This window comes from Chinchilla lanigera, unplaced genomic scaffold, assembly GCF_000276665.1.
Source record: "Chinchilla lanigera isolate Chin_1 unplaced genomic scaffold, ChiLan1.0 scaffold00017, whole genome shotgun sequence".
NCBI lineage: Eukaryota > Metazoa > Chordata > Mammalia > Rodentia > Chinchillidae > Chinchilla > Chinchilla lanigera.
Window position 1 is genome coordinate 18533010 of NW_004955418.1, and position 24805 is coordinate 18557814.

Consider the following 24805-nt stretch of genomic DNA (forward strand, 5'->3'; position numbering starts at 1 on the left):
AATTTAGTCATTTGCAAAAGCATGGGTGAACCTGGGGGACATCAGGGTCAGTGAAATGAGTCAGGAACAGAAAAACAAATACACATGAGCTCACTTATGTAGAGACTCTAAAAATAAAAGTTGAGAGTAGAATGGTTAGCAAAGGCGGGAGGAGAGAGGGTGGGGACAGTGGATGGGGGGGGAGCATTAGTCAGTGAGGACAGAGTTATAGTTGACAGCAGGAATTAATTCTTGTCTTTTATGCACAACAAGGTGGCAATAGTTAATAATAATATATAAGGCAAATTAACATTACAGGCCGGGCGTGGTGATGCACATCTGTAATCCCAGCACTCAGGAAGCCAAGGCAGGAGGACTGCCAAGAGTTCAAGGCCATCCTGGGCTACATGGCAAGACCCTGTCTCAGAAACCCCAGATAGCATTAGAGTTGTCACTAGACAGAAATTATAAATATTTGAGGCTGATTTGATCATTCTGCCGTGTACACATGTATCAGAACATCACATTTTAGCCCATAAATCTACACAATTACTGTTTGTCAATCAAAATAGAATAAAACTTAAAGAAAAATAGCCAGATAGAGTACATTTTAAATGTACTCACCACCAAAAATCGGTCTGTGAGGAGATGGATAACTTAATTAGCTTGATGTAAGCATGATTATTACACAATGTGGACTAGTAGTAGTCAGCTTTTCTAATGTTGAGACAGAGAACCTGAGACCCACAACCTAAAGACAGACAGATTTATTTTAGTTATGATTTCAGAGGTTTTCTAGCCCATGGTCGCGGGCTCCTAGGCAGAAACACCTTATAGAGAAGGGCATGACAGAGGAAAGCTGTTCAACCCAGGATGCAGAGAAAGCAGAAAGAACCAGAGAGAGGCGGAAGGGCTGAGGCCAAGAACACGCACCCCAAGGTTCCATGCCCAGCAACCTCCAGCCAAGTCACCCCAACAACACCTTCTGCAGTGATCTCACCATTGCACTAATCCATTGTGTGAGGACACCATCCACGACTAATCCCCTTGCAAAGCGCCCCTTCAAATGAGGCTCCAGGGGGAGCATTTGTGATCCAAACCATAACAACACATATCAAAACACCACGTCATACCCTATAAATATACCCAAGGGAAAAGGGGATGGCTGTGAGGGAGAAAGAAGAGATTTCTAAGCAACCAAAACAGGAAGAGGAGTTTAAATTTGCTTAAAAGAGACTTGAATGATTATAAATTATATACATAGCTAATGAAAGCACAAAACATAAAGAAAAATTAGTTATAAGGTAGGGATGGCCTTGAAAGCAGGAATTGATTGGGAGCTCAGTTTCAGGATGAATTACCTTCAGAGAGGAGGAGTGTGATGCTGGCAGGTCCTTCATATTTTGGTGGTGAAAAGTGAAAGAATTCTATCTCAAAGAATTTTAGTTTTGCCCTAATGTAGACCAGGTCATGTACTTACGTACGACACAGAGATGACTGCAGTCTGGGATTTGAAAAGTGAACAAGGCAAGGCACACTCAGTTTTACAAATAAAAGATCTACCATTTTTTAATTTTTGAAAATAGGCATTCTAAAGAAAATTAAACAATGAAAAAGTAATGTCCAATCATACCATCTCTGAAAAATAACCCGTTTCTGTGAACAGTGTACAAACTTTCAGGTTTTTATGTGTAACATTAGTACATACTGAGCACAACTAGGATCATATATAACAAGAATAATCTGTAATCTGATAGCATCTTTCCAGAGTGAAGCCTGAAATAAATTAGAAAACTTCTCAGTGCTATTTTAATAGAGGGACATCGCTGATGAGACATATTACAAATACAAATGTACAGTGATTTAAGTCAGTGAGATGTATTTCAGAGCCACATAACCTACACTTATTTTTGTTGTCCACTCACTGTGAGGCATGTACAGAGGTTTAGTTGTTAATCATGCAGTTTCAACCATGGGCATTTGGGTTTTGTCCTGTAGCCCTGGAAACCACAGCACCAAGATGTTGAGCATGCTCTTTCAGCTCTCTGCCAGTGGGCTACACCCTCTGTCCTTGATTAGAAGTACTAAACTTTACACTTCACTGTACAGCAACACTGCCACAAATATAAATGCGGCAGACTGACTGTAATACAGTTAAATGTTATGGCAGTTCCATCATTTATCCATTTTTAATCAGTGTTCATTTGTTTTTAATTTTTACCTGTGACATGCTTGCCAACTGGGGTATTTTGTAGCATAAAATGGTGCAAACTTCTGTGGTAGGTACTACCTGAAATTCAAAAAGGAAATAAATAGAATAACTATTCCCAAGGAACTATGTGACTGGGTCTTGGAAAACAGATCCAAAAAGAACAATTCAGTTACACTTTGAGTCACGTTTTATAAAACTTTGCTATAATCTGCATCCTGCCAGAATATATACTTAGGGTAGTGGATGTTGGTGCACACAGAAACAGCAGTACTTCTTTGGTTCATATCTTCATCAAACAAACTTTCATTGAGCATATGCTATGTGCTTAGGACAGGAGGCAAGTGTTGAACTAAACAAATGAAAAGACAGTGATAATGTTGGTGACGATTATAGCAGGTAACAAGAAGTGAGTACAGTACCAAGTGTGCCTGGTCTCTATGTACATTGACCCTTACTGTAACTGTACGCAGATTGTTACTAACAGCAGATTTTACTACTGCTCCAGTGTGTGGGTGAGGAAACATTTAGAGAGGGTTCACCAGTAGGACCCAGTCCAGCCAGAATTCAAGTGCTGCAAATCTGACTCCCAGAGCCAGATTCCTAACTAATAATCTGCCAAAAACATTCCTGTTCACCATGAGCATACTACCTAGCAATTCGGTTACTTAACAAATGCATATCAAGGGTCTGCTGTGTGTCAGGCACAGGCGTCAACCGTCCATTGCAGTGACAAAACATTGACAGAGTCATCATTATCATAGCTGATGCTTTCCAGAGCCTCTAAGAGGATTAAAAGTAGAAAGAAAGGAAGTTAGCTGTGTGCGGAGGTGCACTCCCATAATTGCAGCACTCTGGGAGGCTGAGGCAGGAAGACCAGATCTAGCCCAGCCTGCACAAAGCAGTAACTTAGCAAGACCCTGTCCCAAAATAAAAAATAAAAAGGTGGACTTGGGGTATCATTCAGTGTCAGTGCTCTGAGTTCCATCCCTAAGATTGGGGGGAAAAATCAAACTGGAATCCAGCCAGAGTAGTGCGTACCTGTAAACCCAGCATTCTGGGAGGCTGAGGTAAGAGGATTACCTCAAACCCAACTGGGGAAACTTACCAACTAGGAAGACTGTCTCAAAATTTAAAAAAAAAAGAAGAAAGTGGGGACTAGGAGTGTGAAGGCCCTGGGTTCAATTGCCAGTGCAACACTAGCAAACGAAAAAACCGAGAACTCTTGCCTGAAGAGTTGCCATCTGTAAAAAATTGTCCACATTTTCATGAAGAAACCTGTATTTAGTCTGTCAATGAGTATTTAGGCCCCTGGTTTAGGTTCTTCTCTTCTCTTCTGGTTTTTATTCACCACTAATACTCTCGGTGTTACCACCATTTGAAATGATCCTGTCATCGCAAACGATGGGATGTCGCTCAGTGGTACAGGGCGTACCCAGCATGCACAGGCCCTGAGCTTGATCCCCAGCACTGCAGAAAAAGAAAAGAAGAAAATGTGATGGCTTCATTGTTGACTTGATTGGCTTGGCATCTGCTTAACACATTAGTAAAACCAACTTCTGGATGTGTCCAGGTGGGCCATGGAGCCATAACCTTGGGATCTGTGTCTGGTTCCGGCCCCTGCCTCCTTGGCACTGTCCCCTTGCCGTGGCTCCTGGCCACCCTGAACTGAGCATCTTTGCCCTGCCACGCCCTTCCACTATCATATGTCTACCTTGGAGTCAGCCAACCACGAGACTGAATCTCTTGAAACCACCAGTCAAATAAACTCCTCCTTGACTTTGAGTGTTGGGTATTGTGTCTCAGTGAGGGAAAAGTTAACGTGAAGAAAATGGGCTAAATTCTGGGATACAAATCTGGCCTCAGTGAGTGCACAGAGTGTACCCCAAAGGGGCAGCAAATACGTACTTTAAAAACCCAATAAGAAAGGTAACACCATAACAGTTTTATAATGTAGTTCAGAGGTTAGAGATTGCGTGTCGTGTTCACTCCTTGAGATGACGGAACCTGAACTAGGTTTTATCAGAGAACTAATAGGTAAGTTTTTGGAAAGTGAAAGGCTTGCTAAGGAAAGAGAAGTAGTGGGACCCCTGGCAGATGGAACAGGGTATAAATTCAATGATGTCGGGGCTGGGATTTAAGGAACTTATAAAAGGAAAAGGTAAGGAGCCATTTATATGCAGCATCTAGTGTCTAAAAAGTTTGCAATTTAATATATAGGCCACAGAGAGTCCTTGGAGGTTTTTAAATAAGGAAATATGGTGAAATTCACATTTCCCATGAGTTATCTAGCCAGAATGGGTGTACATTGGGTTGTTGGAGAAAGCCAGTTAAAGAGAATGTTTCAGGATTCTGGGGCTAGTGTACACAAACTACTACTTGGAATGGTAACTCTGACAGCCAGAGAGAGTAATAAAAGCTCCTTTGGAGGGATGTTTTTCCTGACAAATAAAGGTAACATCACATACTAAATCTTTCTCACAGTTACAACACCCATTAACATAGTAAAGGCCTATACTAAAGAAACCCATAATTTCACAAAATTATAAGTCTGTTTAGGAAATAATACAAACACAGGAAGATGAAATACAACTTTTTGGCAGAGGGAACTGAGATATCATTAAGTCTGTACCCTATCTTTAATCCTGGTACTCAGAAACTGGGCATCACCTTCCACTCTGACAGCCCTCTAATCAAATTAAGGAGTGCCTTTAATATGTGTTTACCGAGGAGGTGCGGTGCTATTCTCCTGTTATTCCACCACTCTGAGAGGCTGAGACAGGCCACAGATTCAGGGCCAGCCCAAAACATAGCAAGACCTTGCCTCAAAAACAGAACAAAACCAAACAAAATTGTTTACCAGTCCTCTCTCCCTCAGTAGACCATAAAGCTCCCATGAATGAAATTAAGATCTTTATCATCTCCACATCTAGTTGATAGTAGGTGGTAAAAAAATTGTTGAATTGAAAGTAATGAGAAAACTAAAGAGTCTATGCTTTGCCTGTGGTCTCACAGCAGTGTAGCAGGACACACTGAAGGACATAAATTAGAAGATTATGTGTAAAATTTTAGGGCTGGGAATGATTTTTTAAAAAATCTTGAGAACAAGATACTTGGTTTGTTTCAGACATAACCTTAAAACTAGTCATATGATCCTAAAAAATGTCTTTTCAGTTCCCTAGGACTTGCTTCCTCATTCAAATTCCAGCTCTGAAGTATCAGGAGATCCCCAATTTTTTACTACTGTAAATAATTAAAAATTAACTTGATGTGATTTCCTTTACATTGGAAATACACTCTTGCAAAGGACCACATTTAAATACAAGTTTTTAAGTATTTACTGCTTTATATGTGTACTTAAATAATATTCCTAAACTTAACAACTTTCTCTGTTTTCTCATTTTGCTCGTCTTTTCAGGCCCATGAAAGATGGAATCCTTAAAAACATGCCAGTGTGCATGCTTATATAATATTAGGGCTGAAAATTTTAAATCTTAAAATGTGAAAGCTCCAGTTGTCAGAAGATCATAAAGTCTTTTACTTTTAAGGACTGTTAAAAATCACCTTCTGTGAGATCTCAGCTTTGGGATTTTTCTGACATTTCAAGACTTAAATTTGAAAGTGTAGAATCTCTATAAATACAACGTTACCACAAGCCCAAAAAAGTCAAGAAATGCAAAAGGTTAGATTCTTCCTAACTCCTCTCCCACATGATGCTCTAAATGGAGTTTTGCATCTTAGAGTTCAATACGTAATCAGGAATGCTTGATGTGAAAATACAGTTTAAATTATGACATATTAAGTTTCTCCCTTTGAATTTTACAGAATAAAATTGTGTATGTAAATCATGTAATACCACATTTTTTGCATGTGCCCTTAAGGCTTTTTTATGTTTTCTTCACGTAGTCCCCTCATTTACAACTCTTATCTTGCTGTGGACTAACCATATGGGAAATCCACTATTTTAAACTTAAGCTATTTTTGTGGTGTTACTGCATAAGAAAATGACTTTAGAGTAGATAAAATCATATATTTTTTAACCAGATTATATAAATAAAAATTAATTTTTTCCAACAGTCATTTCTTGGTTCAACTCAAAGTATGTAATTTTTAATCTCTAATTATTTCTAGAAAGTCCCCACTGGCATGGCCAAGTGAAAATGGAAGATAATAAAGCAGAAGTGCCATGAGACCTGGCCATTTTCAATGTGTGGAAGATTTAAAATTATGTGTAATTTACATGAGACATATAAATGAAAGGATAGACTTCACCAGAGTTGTTTTTTTTCCCCTTTAAAAATAGGCTATTTCTTTCCTGCAGCAGCATCTCACATCTCATACATATGTGCATATTTAGTTTTCTATGTAGCTTTTGGTCCCAAGAACACTAATTATAATTTTAAATTATCAATAAGATATAGGCTTACAGTACAGTAGATGTTGAAATTCATATCTCTTGTAAGATTCCCTATCTAGAAAAAGCAGCTACTTTATGCTTTTATTTTCATTTTTTAAATTACAGTGAATTTTATAGTCACTTATATTTCACTTTTTAAAAGTTCTCATGTCTTTGATTTTTTAGTGTACAAATAGATATATGGCTTTTCTGTCCAATAAAAACATCGCTGTTAGTAATTCAATGGTGTCTCAGGGAACAAGGAAAATCCCAACACAGGAGTCTCGATTGGTCACATTGCATTTAGGTTCTTTGAAATACTTCTGCCCATCTTCACTGTGATAGCTCCAACAAAGTTTGCCAAACACCAGTTCTCAGGAAGTCTTTTTCTTGCCCTCTAATAGCTCTACCCTGATTCTTACGTGTTTCTTTTTCAATGAAAGCCTGGCTGAATTCCATAATGTTGTCATTTTTTATATTTAATACAACGCAATCCTGTTGAAAATTCTCAGGAACTAAACTATGATTTCCATAGCAGTCCAAGCTTTGGGAACTATATGAAAATGTTAATACTCCTCTGTAGAATATTGTCTAGTATTTCGTGCCATATTAGAGCCATCCTGTATCTGTCAGCTTCCCAAAGAATATGCTGCTTTTTTTTTACATAAGGGGATTATTTCTGCGAATGGCTCTCTTGGCCCAAGATGTGCTCCCCACTCGAAGCACATTGGGGTCTTTTAGGCATTTTCAGTGTGCTTTGCCATCATTTTCACTCATTATCCACTCAGTTGTTCGAATTGTTACTCCCTGATATACATAGACATTCGGCTACACAGTGGGTAGAAGGTAGAGGTAGAACTGAGAACCCCAGGACAGGGACCAAGGCCCAGTTTTTCTCTCCTTGGCTACATTCCACTTTGGACAGCTCATTGCTTTCCTTTGATGTGTAGGGCTTAATTGCTTATCTCTAAACATAAGGCTCCATTGGTGGGAGCTCGTGCAGGGAAAGCCATTTGCCCTTTCCTGAGTTAAAATAGCGAATATCGTAAGAGTTTATTTTCCACAGAGAACTGTGCTGTAAGTGTGGTGCAGAAATGTTATTTTTGACAGGCCGGTTTTGCCCAGGCTGGTCCCTGATCTATCTCGTGACCTCACCGTAGCCTCTCATGCCCACCTGCCCACAAAGCTTGATGATTTTGTAATTTGATCTGAGCGGGGATTCCAGCCGGGTGTCCCTGCTCGTGGGCAGTAGAATGTGGCAGTGTGCCTGCTCACTTGCCTGAGCGGCTGTAATCAGATTACACCTTCTCAGCATTTCTTACATTGGCTGCCTACAAAGTTCAGAGAAGCTTGAAGTCAGCGCACTTGAGTTTTACAGCTCTGAACAGAGAGACACAGGATACGAGATGCTAGGAGCTCCGAAATCTTGGTCTCAAAGGAGTTCACTATTAAGGGACTCAAAAAGTCACTAGACTCTAATAAATACCTCTGTCTTTAAAATTTATTAAAGTGGACATTTTTGCATCATACCGTTTTCTGACTTTAATACGACTTTTCAAGTTACCGGTTGATTTTTCACATCCGCCTTTCAGACACTTCCCTACTATGCTCAGGATCTTCATAAAAGATGGGCAAGTTCTTCCTTTGTTTGTTGTCGTTAACTGCAGATCATCACAGGTCATCATAATTAGTAAAGCACTCTTCTCTCCCTCCATACTATTCTTCCAGCCAAGTAGTTGTAGGATGATGATATTTGTCAACATCTTTATGAGACAACATGACGACATCCTGTTGAGGTTACAGAAGGGAAGCGCAGTGTCCAGCCTGGCATGGTGACATGACATGGACAATTAAGGACCCATACCGCTTTCATTTCCTATAACCAACCAGGAATGTCCAGGCTGTCTGTGAGGCAGAGGTGATAAAGAGGTGAGATAAATCCATGGCCCTTGCTCTTCTGCAGCTGAAAAAATATACTGTTGGAAATAAAAGGTGTTAGATAGAATCTAGGTAGAAGCTGTTAAAAATTATATTAAAATAATTCTACAATGTGAACCAGAGAGGCACAGCTAGAAATGACTTTGAAGCACGTTTATAGAGACTTCTTCGTACGCTGAGGAACCCTCTCTGAGCCATACTTGTTCATGTGAGCGAACGAAATATGAAATTCATACTTCGTTGTCCAAAAATGAAGAAATCATGATTATAGGCTAAGCTGTCCAAACTGCAGCCAAAGCTAGATGAAAACAGTTTTGTTTTCTGACATTATCATTCATACGTTCAGCGGACCAGCGAGAACGCTTGGAAAATGAAGCATGAACAATGTGATGCCAGTTTGCTTTAAAATCCCTAATATATGTTTTGTAAACAAAGCTTATAAAACTTAGTACTCTACTAATTAAATAACAAGAAAGATTTTATGAATACATGAAAAGCCAGAATTTAAAACGCCTGCAGGGGAACAGGTGCTGGAATGACATCACTGTGTGTCATGCAGTCCCCCCCCCTTTGATACTTGTATTTGGTCATAATGGAAAGAAATTGATTCCAAATGTGTTTTCTTGACCCCCTTCTCCATTCATGTAAGCGCCTAACCTTAAATGATGTTTCTACAATCTCAGTTGTATTTACAGTAATTATATGCATAATGTAGCATATTATTGTCCGGACTTCCTGTTTAATCAGTACAGAGCTTCTTACAAGTGCAGCTGAAAAGGGCAAACAAAATTAAAGCTTTATATACCAAAACAAGTTTGATTTGCTAAGCTCCCAGCATTCCAAAGTACACAAATTTGTTCCACTAAGTTTTCCGATGGCTTGCAGATGGGCAATGATTAATCAGAGAGCTAACTGTGAAGTAGTTTGCAATTAAACTGGAAAGCTCTGAAGCATGCTAATTGAATCAGAAAATTAGAGACACTGAACAGTAATTGGCTATTTCTCATGCAGCAGGTGCCAGGCCACTCATCTGTGGAACAAGGTATTTAAGGCACATTAGCACTAGTAAAAATACTTCTTGATATGGAACAGTTAGATTTTCTGCTCATTTTCACCATGGATGTCAAAACATACAGCTGTGCTATCTGGTACTTGCAATTCATGTTTGAAGATTTTAAGTTAGGTAAACATATGGGAGGAAAGTGGTGGGCAATCGCTAAGTGCACAGGAAATGTTTCAAAAGTGAAACCAAGAACGAGGGGCTGAGGTTTTGTTTTTTCAACTCAATCACTTCTGCTTTCTTATTGTACATATTTAGAAGTTGTATTTTCTGTTTAGTGTTAGTTTAAAGCAACAACAGTATAAATCTAGTACTGCTGTGAGCTTAGTAGATACATAAAGCCAATTCATATCATGTCTCAGCATGAGTTTATATCTTCTAATTAGTACCACCATTTTATAGAGCAAGCACATGCTATGAAAGTTTGCTTGCCATGCCAACAGGGACAGGGCATGTAGTTTTCCTTCAGTGGAACAATCCTGCCATAGGATGGTGAGCAACTGTAACCTAACCAGTGGGTAATCAGGCAAGAGTGGGATTTAATAAGTTCAATTGTACAGATTTTTGTAATCATCATCATTTTCCTATTATCAAGGGTGGGGCAGATGATTTCTGCTTCCCATTGCTTTAATTAGAGTACAGTATTGTTATTAGAAAGTGAAAAGTACACAGCAAAATAAAAAATACTAAATTATACTATGTTGGAAAGCAGCATATTACAATATCCACATACTAATCATATTACTTAGCAGATGACTGCAGAAAATAGTGGGTTTGAACCAAGAGACATAAATTATGAATTACACATTGTAAACAGTGCATAGGGGATATGTTACAACTGTGTTCATTTAAATTAAGGCAGGGAGTTTTCTCAACACAAATAATATGCCTTCATTAAGTTTTAAAGTTTCCTTATAATGTTTTATTAAGAACATTTGGCAACGTGTTGCTAAAAAAGGTTTTAAGTTGAACGCACAGTTTTTTAAAAGTGCAGCACTAAAAACATAATACTTTATGTCTTCAAGCTATACATTTTTTTTAAGTTAAAGCAAAAGCTGTTCCTTGGCAGGCCTCCTTCCTCACCCCCCACCCTCACTGTGCATTTTGCATTCCTCCGTTTGAAAGCAGTTCTGAAACATTTACATGATCAATGTCTTTAGCTTGAGGGATAAAGTTTGCTCTTCCATGGACAAGTGAGAACATATTGATCATTTTATTCTATTTGCTATTTCTAAATTCAATATACCTCTTGAGTCGATAAGCGAGATCGAGAGCATATTCTTTTTGTGTGTGTGCCTGGTTGTAGCTTGTTCTCAAGATTCAAGATACATTTTTGATTAATCACAAATGCTCTGAGGTCATGGAGAGCAAATGTGTTTGTGGAGTGTCAGCTGATGCTGTCAGATAAATGTCTTAAGCTTAGCCAGGGTTCATGCCCCAGCTTTAGGCTGTGCCAAATGTCTCCCCTTGTTGAGGAAGATAACAGCTACACTGGAGGCGACTGAGCTGTTTGTTCACTGAAAGGGCTGACCTTGCCATCTGGGGCTACAATCAGGTGAAAGAAAGAGTGTAGATGTTTTAATTGAAACTTTATAAATTTAAACTTTCCATTTGATTCAGATGATCTTGGCATCCACTCTCTTACATTCTAGGCTTTATGACTGGACTGATTACAGCTGTGTCTCTTGTTTCTAATTAAACTCCTTAGGTTAAATAATTCCTCCAGCATTGTTCTTGGTGTATTCTGAGAGTATTTTGGCACTGTCGGTGTGTTATTAAAATACTACAAAGCCAAGAAAATGTTTGCTAGGATGCGAAGGATACATTTCTCTTCTGTTACGTGTAGTCGAAATTATTCTTGCATTGCAGCATTTTCAGTTGCACTAAATAAAAATACGGTTTGGGCCAAGAGAGGTCGCCTGTGTTAATGACCCTTGTCCATGTCCCCTCTTATCTTCAGAGGACTCATTTAATCACAGTTACCCTCACTTACAGTAATTTGTCTTCTTTTACTACACACAGTCTATAAATAGGAAGTAATGGCGAAGCTAAGCTAACACCTGGGAAGGCTCTGCTCTGCGCTGACACTTTTTCTCTTTGAGACAAAGGCAATCGGATTGATCCTGTATGATACAGAGATAAGTGAACTCTATAGACTGTGGGCATTTCAGGAAGATACATTTTTTTTTAAATTCCTTTTTTTCCATTTTATCCCAGTTTATTCTTTTCTTCAAAAAAGCTGGTCTACTTTTCTTTCCTCTCAAGAAGTTCATACTGCCATGGGTAAATCAGCAGTGCTAATTAGACACAATAATGCTGTTTTTCTAGAAATAAAAAAAAAAAAAGAAATAACACATCTGTCATGAACTCCCACCAGATCTCTTGGAAATGAGACATTTAAAATATTTTATGCTGAACACAAAATATCTTGAGGAAATGGTTTTACACTCTGTATCCCAAAACAAACCATCAGTGTCAGCGAGGAGGGCTGCTCATAAACATTCCATTTTAAATTATTTCTCTTAAAATTCTCTCACACTTGAAAGTTAGATTCTACTGACTGTACCTAAAATCCAGATTTTAAAGTAGAAAAATAACGGGACTAGAAGAAAATAAAATTTGGAATTAATTTTGAAAACCTTCTATCAAGAGATTCGAGAGACATGTTATCCTTCATTTAATTAGCTAGACGCAACTGCGTTTTGGTTTTGTGAGCAAAAGGAGTTTTGGTATGGTTTGCTTTGGTATGATTTGCAATCCCTAAAATTATAAATAGAGCAAGCAGAAATGAGACAGACTGAGAATAACTTCCATGGTCAAATGTTAAACTTCTGGTGATATGATTAAGGGAGTCAAACCAGATTGTGACTTGCTATAATTTTCTAAATTATTTAAAGAGTAATAGATAGCTAATGTCCAAATCATACTTGAAAGCTGCACCTTCAGTGTGCATATGGGGTTGTAGATTAATTCTCTTTTCTTCAAATTTAAACACAGTTCAGCTCTGGGTTATATATTGTGGTTATCATATTTTAAATATTCCTTGCACCATCATCCTTAACTGCCTTTTCTTCTTTCCTCATTATCTTAAGAGAAGCTTTTTATGCACTATCATGCATACAGCAACATTTCTGTCACTATCTCTTGAGACCACTACCAAAATGGGGTTAACCCTTAAGGTCATACTGTTCTTAGTCCCAGCATTTTAAAAAGATGGAACATTTTTATGCCCTCGCCAGATCAAAAAAGGAATTTGGAATTGTCTGTTTTTTTTTACGTTATTTTTTTCATGTTGTGTAATGTAGAAGACTGATAATGATACAAGGAGGTCCTCCACTCAGATTTGGGAGGATAATTCTCTGTATGATTTAGACCCACCTGTGGAAGGCCATAGTGAGATAAACTGGCCTTCCGCATGACTCACTGAGCTGTTCCTCAAAGTTATTACAGCACCTTCTTAGCTAGTGTTTTTTACTGTACCCACATGCTAACCAGTTTTTCCTCTTCAATCAGTTAACTTCGCCATCTCTGTCACATTTCTTTCTTCAGACAGTCTTCTATCTTTATCCATCTCCCATTTCTTTTTTCCCCTCACATTTAAAGATTAAATCTCAATGATCATTTATTTCAATGACCAGCCAGTGTAAACAATTTTTTAAAGACTCAGGGTATGGAAGTGGTATTTTTCCTAGGCTTGGAGCATTTCATTCAGTATAGGAGCTTCTCTGAAATTCTGAGAGGTTGTTTTTAAAATTTTATTTTAAAAAATAAATAGTACATTTTCAAAATTTTTCTATAAATCAATTTTCTTCTCATTTTAAAATAACCTCTAAAGTCTGATGGTATTTTGAGTTTCTGAGTAGAGTTCTGAGTCCTACTTGTTATTAATCCAGTGTAGAGAATGATTTTGATTATATATCAAGGTTTCTCAAGGACGGGCATTTTCCAATCTTAACTTCCATTTCGAACAAATCTCAAGTAACATTTTAATTCTTTGTTTCATCATCTAAAATGGCTTTTTTACACTTGGGTTTTTTCTTGAATTTTTACTTCACATGTTTAAAATGCTGGATTTTCTGTTGTGCTGTTTGTATGTTCCAAGCATTTCAGTTAATGACAAAACTGATAGTAAAATCATTGTTACTGATAATAAAGTCAGTGGTAATAAATACAGCAGTGATGATGATAGTCTATATTTACTTTTTAGACTAATTTGGGTTTTTCTCAAGGTTCAGGAAGATCTGAAATTACCAGTATCCTGTCAAATAAAATCCATGTAAAATATCTGGTCTTAAGGATTTATAATGCCTAACATACTAATGAGGGAAACAATTCATCATTTTCTAATGTGTAATCAGTGTCAGCATTTTGAAAATCCGGAACCGGTGGCATTCCGGATGTTCCCGTGAAAAGCCCAACTAATCTATTATAAGAAAATCACTTTCCTCTTATAAAGCACTTTGACGAAACCCAAGTAAGGGAAAGAAAACTAGAGAATTATTTTAAATAGTACAATTGTAAATGAAAGTAATTAGAACCCTTGAGCATTGTAAAATGCACAATCACCACTACATTTTTAGACACGGGGGACTGACTATAGTCCTTGAGAAAGCCTGTCCCCTTTTTGACTCAGAAGCATTCTTCCATTCAGAAATATGCCAGAAATACTATGTTCAGAATCTCCCCTCACTTATTATGCATAAATAAATGCAGTGTGTGAAGAATGAAATTGTACTTTCAGTTGTTTCTGTGAAACTATTCATTGAAATAATCTGCCAGGGTTTTCCTGGATTTAATGACATAGAGGCCATTTCTAGGAGGAACTAACCAACATGGTATGTGACCCTGAATTATGCCAAGTGCATTTCCTTTACCCTCAGAGAAGCCAACCATGCTGACCTCATCCTTGAAGAGCCCACCCGAGGCAGAATGCAGAAGAACTGCTCTGTTCACGGGACAGAAAGAAGGCAAGGAGAAGAGCGAGGCAGGAGTCACACTGTTCAGGGCCTCCAAGGCCTGCATCCACATTTTTTTTTAAATCCCTGGGACACCGCTGAGATTCTTGAGCTAGAAATTAATACTGTATTACCTGTTTTACAGCCAGAAAATGGATTGGCCAGGGAGCATGAGCATAAGCAGCTGACTTATTAGATACTATGAAGTTTGCCTTGGACAGAAGATCATGGTTATATTAGTGGAGCTATAAAGAAAAGTGAAGAGCTAGGAAGGCTGACGGGTGAATCTTGGTTATTCGACTTGCACTTCTAGGTGGTATCGTTTACTGAGTTAAGGAAATCTAGGAGAGGAACTGCTTTGCGAAGGAAAATTGCAAATAAAACTTAGGCCTTTAACCATGCTGTCATTTTATGTTCAAATCTTTATTTAAGGAAATAGTCTAGAGATCAGAGAGAGGTTTTCAGCATGAGAAAGAAAAAATACTAACTATGTAACTTTAAAATTCCTCTTTCATCAGCGTGGAAACTTGTCACATGACCTCGAATGTAAAGATCCAACAGTGTGTTTGATCAGGGTATAAAACTCACCCTTAACTAATGTGATTGTATACACCCGCAAATTTAACCCTCTGACCAAGACAGGCCTCATTGAGGTACACAAATCAGACATCTGGCGGTGTCCTTTGCAATGGGGAAAGTTTTCCATCAACCCCAATGTGCCAGTGAGAGCCAAAACACACTCCCTCACCTTCCTTCTCCTTCAAAGAATTTTAATAACATTTTATTAGGAATCTACAGCTTAATGATGCCTGATAAATTGAGGAACTCCATTTTATACTGTTTTTTTAATAAATGGCTGAGTAAACCTTTGCAAATTGATCTCTAGTCAGCCCCATTCAAACTTGAGGAAAGTATCTTTCCTACCTTGTCTTCTCCATGGAGAATGAAGTGTTTCCAGGTCACTGATGCTGCCCACTTGCATGATAATAGTTTTATCATTTTAGCATTACAATACAGTTGTCAGAAAACTACACCTTTCAAAAGTTGGGTTTTATCCCCAGTGAGAGCAGTAACTTTTATGTGTGTGCTTGCTCTTTTATTCATTTGTTCACAACTCACAGGAGCGCAGTTGTCTGCCTTGGCCAACTAGTTTTGATTTTCATTTTCTATATGGTGGGAAATACAGTGGTACTAATTAAGTAAAATTAAGAACAGACAAATTTAGAATATATTTCAATAGTGCTAATTAAAGTGACTTTTAAACTGTAGCCCCATCAACTTAATTTAGATACACCAGGAAGTACTTCAGAAAGTTCCAAATCAATACTTAAACATTTGAAGAGCACAAATTTCTGTGTAATTATCAGCTTCCTTTTGTGAACTTCAAATTGTAGGCCAATCTAGTTTCCACCATGGCAGATCGACAGAACTGGTAGATTGAGTAGATGCGATGTCCTGTTATGTATTGACTGTAGTAGAGCTATCCATTCTCTCTTTCATGGTCTGATGATCAATAAGGAAAGAACTGGATGAATGATAAGACAAGGAGAGAAGACTTTGATAAGGGAAGGTTTTATCAAAGTGCAGTAGTAGAGAAGATCAGAATACATAGTAAAATGAAATGGGGAGACATCTCATGCTGTCCCTTGTTTCTAAAAGCAAAATTAAAATTAAAATAAAATAAACATCATCTTAAATGCATTGACTTAAATGGGCTCAAGTGGCATTTTCTTTTCTGTCCGTTTAGTATTTTGGAAAAGCTCCTGATTTTTTGTCTTCGAATTCCTCTCTAAAAGCTTCTGTTAACCTAAGTTCTCTTCCCATTCTTTTGTTATCCATATATCTGTAGACTGTCATCTGCTTTGCTTCTATAAATCATACATGTGAATTAGCCCTAACTCAACACAATATTCTTTTATTGCTTTTCAAATTATAGTAACTTTTCTTGTCAAAGAAAAAGAAACTTTAGTAGAAGGACAAATGTGGTGATTGAGATTATTTATCAGAGTTCATAAAATTAAGCATAATCTGATGAATGTTCTAATTCAGTTGTTTTTTATGCCTCTGTCACATTTAGACTTTTTTTCTTTGAAATCACTGGGTGACATTGACACTTTCATCTACCATAGTGATAATGAAATTCGCCCTCAAGCATGCTAAAGTTGTTATGTGAATTTACCTATAAATTTCCTCAATAAACCAATGAACGACACTCGCTAAATAATAATTTGACTTTTAAAAGTGTACTCTTAAGAATTCTTCACGGTGGGCATCTACCAAGAATATTCTAAACAGCTAACACTGTCTGGAGCACTATAATAGATAAATAGATAAGTACTGTAGGTAAGTAGAGTGGTTGGTATGATTCCTACCAACTAGGAGCTTGCACGGGAAGGAAAATGCTAATTTTGGCTTCTAAAACTACTAGCTGAGAAGAGAGTTAGGGTTAAAAAGTAGGGAGGGGGGCTCAACCAAAAGCAGGAATCAAAAGGAAGGGAAAAGGTGGTGAGGGAAAGCAACTGAAAGAGTTAAAAAGAAAACTCATAGTACAAAAGGTAGAGGAAAAGTAACTAAGGAATACCAAAACGCTGTGCACTGCCAGAATTTTTATGTATGCAACATATCACCAAGAATTGATAAGACTTAAATCCTATAACTCATTATTTTTGGCATTTGCTCAGAGTAAGGATTGTGATCTGGAATTTACAGATTCATTTCTGGACTCCAAAGGAATAAAAAATTCATAATTTCCTTTTATGAACCACAAATTATACCATGTTTCTTATATTTACAATTCATGAATAAAATTTATTTTTAAGATTTTGGTCTATCGTGATGTGTTGGGAGTTCATGTTCATAGATAGCAGCTTTTACTGAAAATCTTCTGTATCTAAGTGCCATACCAAAACCAGGACTTTAAGGAGAGGTTCCTGAAGAGCGTTTTGAGCCCAATTTTAAGAAAGTCAGGGATACACAGTGCTGAATAAGAAGAGGGCATTCCACAGGGCAGACGGAATACAGCCTGTACAAGTGGTAACAAGAGAACTAAAATTTATTTTATTAACTATGGTCAGGGGCTGGGGATTTAGCTCAGCGGCAAAAGCGCCTGCCTGGCATGCGTAAGGTTGTGAGTTCGGTTCCCGGTACCGGAGAAAAACCAAAAAAAAAAAAAAAAAAAAAAGACTATGGTCAGTACCTGTCATCGGTTAGAAGGTTGTAGTGACCATCTCTGGAATTACCTATTAATGCAAATTAAAACATACACCTCCTTTTCTCTACTAATTGACCCAGGACTATGATTGTTCACTTCCTGTTTCTATAAGGATAGCTGCAGCAACGTGTATTTTCATATTTGGATAAATTTATAAAAGTCGACCAAGGTACCAGGAAAGCTCTCACTTGAAAAATACAGCATGTACATTTTCTCCCTTTACAAGTTCCATCCTATAAAAAGTGTGCCCAGTTTCTTATGAACAAACCTTTTTTAAAAAAAATATTCCTGGCTGATTTATTTCTGATCATCCAAGTGGGCAGTATACCTTCCATGTGTCATTCCTGTGAAAAACCCGTGTGCACTCTGAATAAGATCTAGATGAAAGGCTCTATGAGTGTACATTTATTAAAATGAAGGTTGAAGTCTGTAAAGATCCTTACCCAGGTATCTCGTGTAATCTTCTATCAGGATTGTATCTCCGTTTCAGTTTGTATGACACTACCTGTTTTGAATAAGATAAAGACTCATTGTTACTGTCAGGCCTGTTTTCAAACTAAATATTCATCTAGTCCTTTGTGGCTGCCATTTTTATCAGGCATTCAGCACAGCTTCCCTTTGCTGAGCTGCCATTTTCCCGCAAATCACTGTTTCACTTGTATGATTTCTAGTGAGACAAGCTTAGACCTGGCTGCCTTTCTCTCTGGAACAGAGAAAAGGAACGTCTCTGATGCCTGTGTTGCGGAGAAAGTTGATTCATGTGTAAATTATCATTTGGCCTTTATTTGCTTGGCCTGTGGAGAGTACACATGCAGATAAAAGACTCTGCAGGTCAAGGCTCAGTACGTGCAGGTTCCTCCGGTGGCTGTAGTGACAGCGTTAGAATTGTTGTCACAGATTATCAGACACGCTATGATGTCTTATCATTATTTATTTGCAGTTTTCTGTGCAGAATAAACTCTAACGTGGAAAGTGCTTCTATAGTGATAGAACCCCATGTGCCTGGCTCCTGTTTATCAGCTCACATTCTAAATAATGAAAATTGGTTTGGGCTTTCTCAGTGTTCAAGCTGATATCTTTATACTTTCTGCCATCAGTGTTTGTGTCCCCAGACTGTCTTCTACATCACACTGTAAGTTTCTTCAAAGTTGGTTGTTGTCCAAGTTTGCTATGAACCTTTGGTACTGTCTCTGCGATGTAGTCTACTAATCAAGGCGGATGTAAAATGCTGTTTGTGACACGTGGAGCAGCTGGTGGACACTGTGTAGTGATTGGGTGTTATATAATCACAAACTCTACTTTCTGTGTCTCCGTTTCTTTAAAGTAAAGTCACTTGACATGGACTTCACTACTACAATGAATGAACAGTAGCTTCATTATTAAGTATATTATATCCATTGTTTGGATATAATAGCTTAAATCTGTATTTAGAAGGTCATTTCCTATGTGTCTACCATGATGCTAAGAAATGTATTAATAAGTGCAAGAATAATACCTTTCAACTGCTTTTATTGTTAAGATCTTAGAATATGTGTCCTAAAGGTAGAGTTTTGATATATCTATTTGTACAACTTTTTTTGTATAATTCATAGTATATCTATTTGTTGGCACATTATGATCCATGTTATTTTTTAAATGTGCTAGAAACAAAGGGTGTATATATTGTACATTACCTTATTAAATTGATGTTAATCAGAACACTATATGTAGCCTCTTGGGCAAGCTTTCTTCTTATAATAGTAAAATTTAATCAGTTTTAAATAATGCACTTGGTATTATAAATTACTTCGTTTCCTTTCAAAACATTTTTTCACTGTTAAAGAAATTACATGTACAAACAAATCCTTTTCACTAGAGGAAAAGGATAGAGTTTTTAATTAGAGATTATTTTCTCAAGTTGTTAGGTATTGAACCCAGTCCTCACCCATGCTAGGGAAGAGTTCTATCAGGGAGCTATATCTCCAGCCTGCCTTAAGTGTAACTTTTGGTATTCCTGTAGGCAAGTAACCCAAAATTTATTTAGAGTACATTGGTAATTAACCATATGCAAATTACCTTCTAGGGTCTGAACAAATATGGTGATCTCCCCTTCCTTCTCCTCCCAGCAGTGTCACAGAGCTGAGGCCTTCAGCAGGGAGGGCGCCACCCCATGTCATAGATGCTCTTAGAGACATCTGCCCCGGTTCGGTTCATCCCACAGCTCACTGACATACTCCTCAGGAGCGAGGCTCAGCTGGGTGTGTGTCCAGCCTACTCATCCTCCTCCCTGACCAGTCAAAGTGGCTTCTCTGTTTATTCTCTCCCAATTTTCTTTCTTAACACTTCCCAGGCCAAAAGAATGTACTGAGTAGAGCCCAAATAGAGAAGGTAAAAGCAGGCAGAAACGTGTAGCTTCCTTTCTCCTCAAAGGCGGGAAAACCTAGTTTGGCTTCCTTGCCTCTTACTCTCAAATAGCAAGCACCTTACAGCGTTCATATGTCAGCAGGGGGCTGGGGAGGTACAGATGATGAATCATTTTGTTACCTGATTGACAGTTTGTAGAAAGCACGGCTGAGGAAAACAGAGGCTGGCAGACAGACTGAAAGTGGGTCCTGTGGATTGCGTGCTTCCCTCCAGAATTCAGGGCTTGCCAGTAGGCTGTGTCGAAGGGCGGGGCTTTGGGAGGTGAGTGAGTCATGGTGCTAGGTAGGAGGTAGGGCCTGGTGAGTGGGCTTAGTGCCCTCTGGAGGGCTCTAACGTAGGGAATTCATTCCTCCTCCCCTGGCTCCTGAGAGAGGCGCAGGTTCCTCGCTGGGGAGGACGCTGACCTCGCGAGAACTCCGATCCTTCCAGCCCTCGCTCTCGGACGAAATCTCTGAAGTAAATTTCTGTCCTTTGAAAACTACCCATATATAGAAGGATAGCTAGGATAACTGTATTGCTGATGTCTGGTGGCTTATTTTAATGCTTAAAATTTTTTATATTCTGACCAATTTTGCATGCTTATAGCTGATAATCTGAGCAACTGATTTGAAGACAATATGCAATGAAACAACCATTGGTGAACTCCTACCATCTTGTCTAGTGAAACTCTGTATCGTCTCTAATGTTTTTTTTAATATTTTTTATTGTCTTTAATGGTTTGATCAATCTTACATTCTTACATCTGGTAATCTGAGCATCTTAGCTGAAGATAACAATATGTAATATAACAACCATTGTTAATTCCTATCATTTTGTTTTGTTTTGTTTTTGGTACCGGGAATCAAACTCAGGACCTTGCATGTGCCAGGCATGCGCTGTTCAGCTGAGCTATATCCCCCTATCATTTTGTTTTGGAACCCTGTGTCATTTTTAATGTTCTTGCTTTGTTTTGTTTATGTCTGTGATGTTGGTATTTTGCTATTTTTTTTTTTCAACTACTTTCTTTGAAATTTAAAAAAAAAAGAAAGAAAAGAAAACCATCCAGTCTTGGGTATCTTGTGGTAGTGACACAAAATAGACTGAGACAGTGAGGTAAAACTCAAGTTGAACCTGCGCAAAAGCAGGCTTGCTAACCCCGTCCCCTCTGTATGGAGTGAGGAGTGCTGAGGAACCGAGTGGAGGGGTGCACGATACTTATGATGAGGGTTCCCACCTCAGTGTCCTGGCAAGTCATTTACCCTGGTATAACTAATGTCTTAACTAATCACATTCAGTTAGGTGTGTAGGTGTTTTTAACTATATTTCATGTATATGTGTATGGTATATAACATACAAATATAACATTTGAGTGTAAGTATCAACAGTTGTGGCAGTTTTCCTGCGAGTATATCTTATGCATCTGTGTTGAAATAGGCTTGCTATAATTATGACAATTAAAGACACTTAAAAGTAGCAAAACAGATTTGTTTTCATACATGGTAATTTATTTACCCTGGTAGCCGAAGTCAATACAATATCTCCTTTAAATTTACTTTTATCCAATATGTTTGACCTGTTGTGATTGCGCCTTTTTGTCAAGGAATAGAGACCCACTCATCTAACTCAACCCCAGGTGGAGTAAATTTATAGTTTGTCTCCTAAAAAAGATTCTTACAGAAAATGTTAAGAACTAGATGCTATGCTGAAATTGTAATTTAAGCCATGTGAATGTTGTAATGTTGCTCTAATGTGAAATGAATCATTTACGGGTTATTGTGAGGGGAGTCATCATCTTGTGATGGGAAAGTCACCGAATATTAATATGGCTCTGCAAGAAAAGCTCCTCTTCCTCATGAGGCTCAAGGCATTTTTCTAGAAAGGTCTCTGTTTCTCTCTTTCCCTCCCTAATAAATACCTTTTTCTACTTACTCAGAATTTAGACAAATGCATGGCTTTAGGTTTATCTGGTTCTGACTTTATTCAGAAGTTTTCAGCTGCAGCTCCCCACCAGTCTCTTGGTTTCTTTCATTCAAATTTTTAAGAAAATTATTTTTTTTTCTCATTTGTTTGTTCTATGCCTGTCTTGGTTACTTTTCTCTTGTTGCTAAGACAAAATACCCCTGGTGATTTCACTGTAATTAGTTCCCTGGCTTCTTCAGCTGTGGGAGGTCTGGTATCATTTGAAACCATAGATGGGCCCTTACTGCTCTCTCTGAACTAGGCCTGTAAACAGTGTACTTCCTAGGAAGGAGTGCTGGTGAGCAGGTGTTGGGATTCACATCTCTGACACATAACCAGTCTTAAATTACTCTCCCTAGTTTGGGTGCCAACCTACTAACATAACCCATTACTTAAATGTCACTTCCTTAAGAGAGCCCCAGACTGTACATGTGCTCCTAGCAAATGCTCCCGGAATATTCCATATCTCTTCCATAAAACTCATCGTATCTCTATATTGTCACAAGCTCATCAGTGTTATCATAATTATGTATGGAATATAACGGAATGCAATGTAATGTAATGTTCCCTCAAAAACTCTAAGATCTGTGAAAACAGGGGCCATGTCTTTCCTATTGAACATTCTGTCATTGTACCTGGCTTATGACTTTTCACCGGGGCCCAGACATTTGTGACTTGGTTAATAAATGCCTTAAACCAGTGATGGCGAACCTTTGGGAGACTGAGTGCCAAACTGTACCCCAAATCCCACTTATTTATCACAAAGTGCCAGCACTGCAATTAATCCTGAGTACTGAGGTTTTAGTTTAGAAAAAACAACTCTACATTGACATCTTTTGTCTTAAAAGAAAAACATTAAGGCCTGTGCCGTAGGTTCACCAGCACTACCTTAAACCCACAGGAACTAAGTGTTTTAAATTTGATTAAAAGATCCTTACTTATGAGAGTGGCCTGATCAGTGTCTATCACACAGCATGGACTCTGACCAATCCCTGTCCGACATTATGGCAGTCATCATGTTTTGTTGGTTCTTCCTTTCTCTTTTTTTTTTTTTTGGTTTTTCTCCGGTACCGGGAACCAAACTCACGACCTTGCGCTTGCCAGGCAGGCGCTTTTGCCGCTGAGCTAAATCCCCAGCCCCCTTCCTTTCTCTTTCATCTGTAATTTCTTCTTCATTTCCACTTCCACCATATTAAACCAGTCTTCTGCATCCTTACCACCCTGTCCAGAATCTCTTGTCTTGTACATCCTACAAAGCTTCCTAGAAATAGCTTTTCACACCTCCTTCTCTATGTAATAAACTCATTTGCCCCCACTCTTCTGCCCCAGGAATTGGATCATCTCTGGGGGAGTCTGGAGACCTAGGGACTTCCCTTGGCACCACCCTCCCCCTCCACAGCTTCTTGCCCTCACCTTGGCGAGTAATGCAGGGGTGAAGCGAGGCTGACTCAAGGCCCAAGAGCTCCCAGGTCATCAGGCGCGGAATGAGAAACTCAGAAGATGAAAGTAATGTGAAGCAGAAATTTACTTCTAAAATTTGAAGCCGGGTACAAATCTATGGAGCAACAAGTTTGCTCAGCAGGGAGAGCTCAAAAGATCAAGGGTGATGTCCTTGCTCTGCCCATTTTTATAGAGGTTTTAAGCCAGTCAGGGTCTTAGTCTTTGTTACTAGAAGTGAGCTTGTTGCTAGGGTGGGCTAAGGTTGATGGAGTTTTAGGGGGGTTCAGCGTATGAAAGTGGGTCTCTAAGCATAATTCTCCTACACCTCTAAAGGTTTTACAAAGGGCAATTTCCAGTAACCTGGTGGTCATTTCTATAGCCATCTAACACATCAGCCATGCCACATTAGCCATGCCCTACATCTCTGCCTACCTCTCCTCACTGTCCCTACATCCGCCCTCTGACTCCATCATCTTACTGCCGTAGGATGGGGAATAGGCAGGGGTCTTGTCTTCACCCTTTGAGGATCGACACTTCGTTAGTTGGATATGGGGCTTGTTGCTAGGTGTTTGGTCTTCTGGGCTAACAGGGAAATTGGGGTGGGCATGGTAATCTGCACTAGGAGGTACAGTGAAGCCTGCACAGAGGCATTGTCAGAACCTCAGACTGTCAGCTCTAAACCACAAAGCTGCTTGAAAATTGCTGTTGCTTTTAGCCACACAGAGCCTGCATTTTCTACCCTTTAAAAAGGACTTGGATCTTTTAACCTTCCCCAGGGATCCCTTCTGACCCTGCAGAATGAAATCCAGGCAGGTGTGGTGGCATACACCTATCATCCCAGCACCCAGGAGCCTGAGGCAGGAGGATCATCAAGAGTGTGAGGCCAGATGGGGTTACATAGTAAGTTTAGGGCCAGTCTGAACTACGTCAGCAACACCCTGTCTCCAAAAGGAACAAGAAGAATGAAATCCAGTCTATGTCCTTCATGTTCTTGGTCCTACCAGCCTTTAAGTTTTGTACTACCGACCTGCATGAACTCTTATTCTACTTTTTAAAAAAAATGTCTAACTCTGAGCCAGCCATGGCCACGCACCCTGTAATCCCAGCACTCTCAGAGGCTGAGGAAGAAGGATCACAAATTGGAGCCCAGCTTGGACAGTTCAGTGATATAGCAAGACTCTTATCTCACAAAGTAAAAAGGCCTGGAGATGTAGCTCAGTACAGATGTCCTAGGTTCAATCCCCAGTATAGAGAAAGAAAAAGAAAGAAGGAAAGG

At 38.8% G+C, this 24805-nt stretch overlaps 1 protein-coding gene across 5 annotated transcripts in view; it reads left to right on the forward strand.

The window, feature by feature from the left end:
• Positions 1–24805, forward strand: part of Fam172a (family with sequence similarity 172, member A) — a 410259-nt gene that overhangs the window by 319186 nt on the left and 66268 nt on the right. For 2 of the 5 annotated variants that reach the window (XM_005382263.2, XM_005382265.2), the window contains one exon: positions 14463–14675. The exons of 2 other annotated variants lie outside the window; for them this stretch is intronic. In XM_005382263.2, coding sequence (XP_005382320.1) covers positions 14463–14620 — 158 coding nt within the window. In that variant the 3' untranslated portion in view covers positions 14621–14675. Of the gene's footprint in view, positions 1–14462; positions 14676–23418; positions 23541–24805 lie in introns of those variants that run through there. One more of the 5 variants, XM_013512945.1, reaches the window with a different exon arrangement.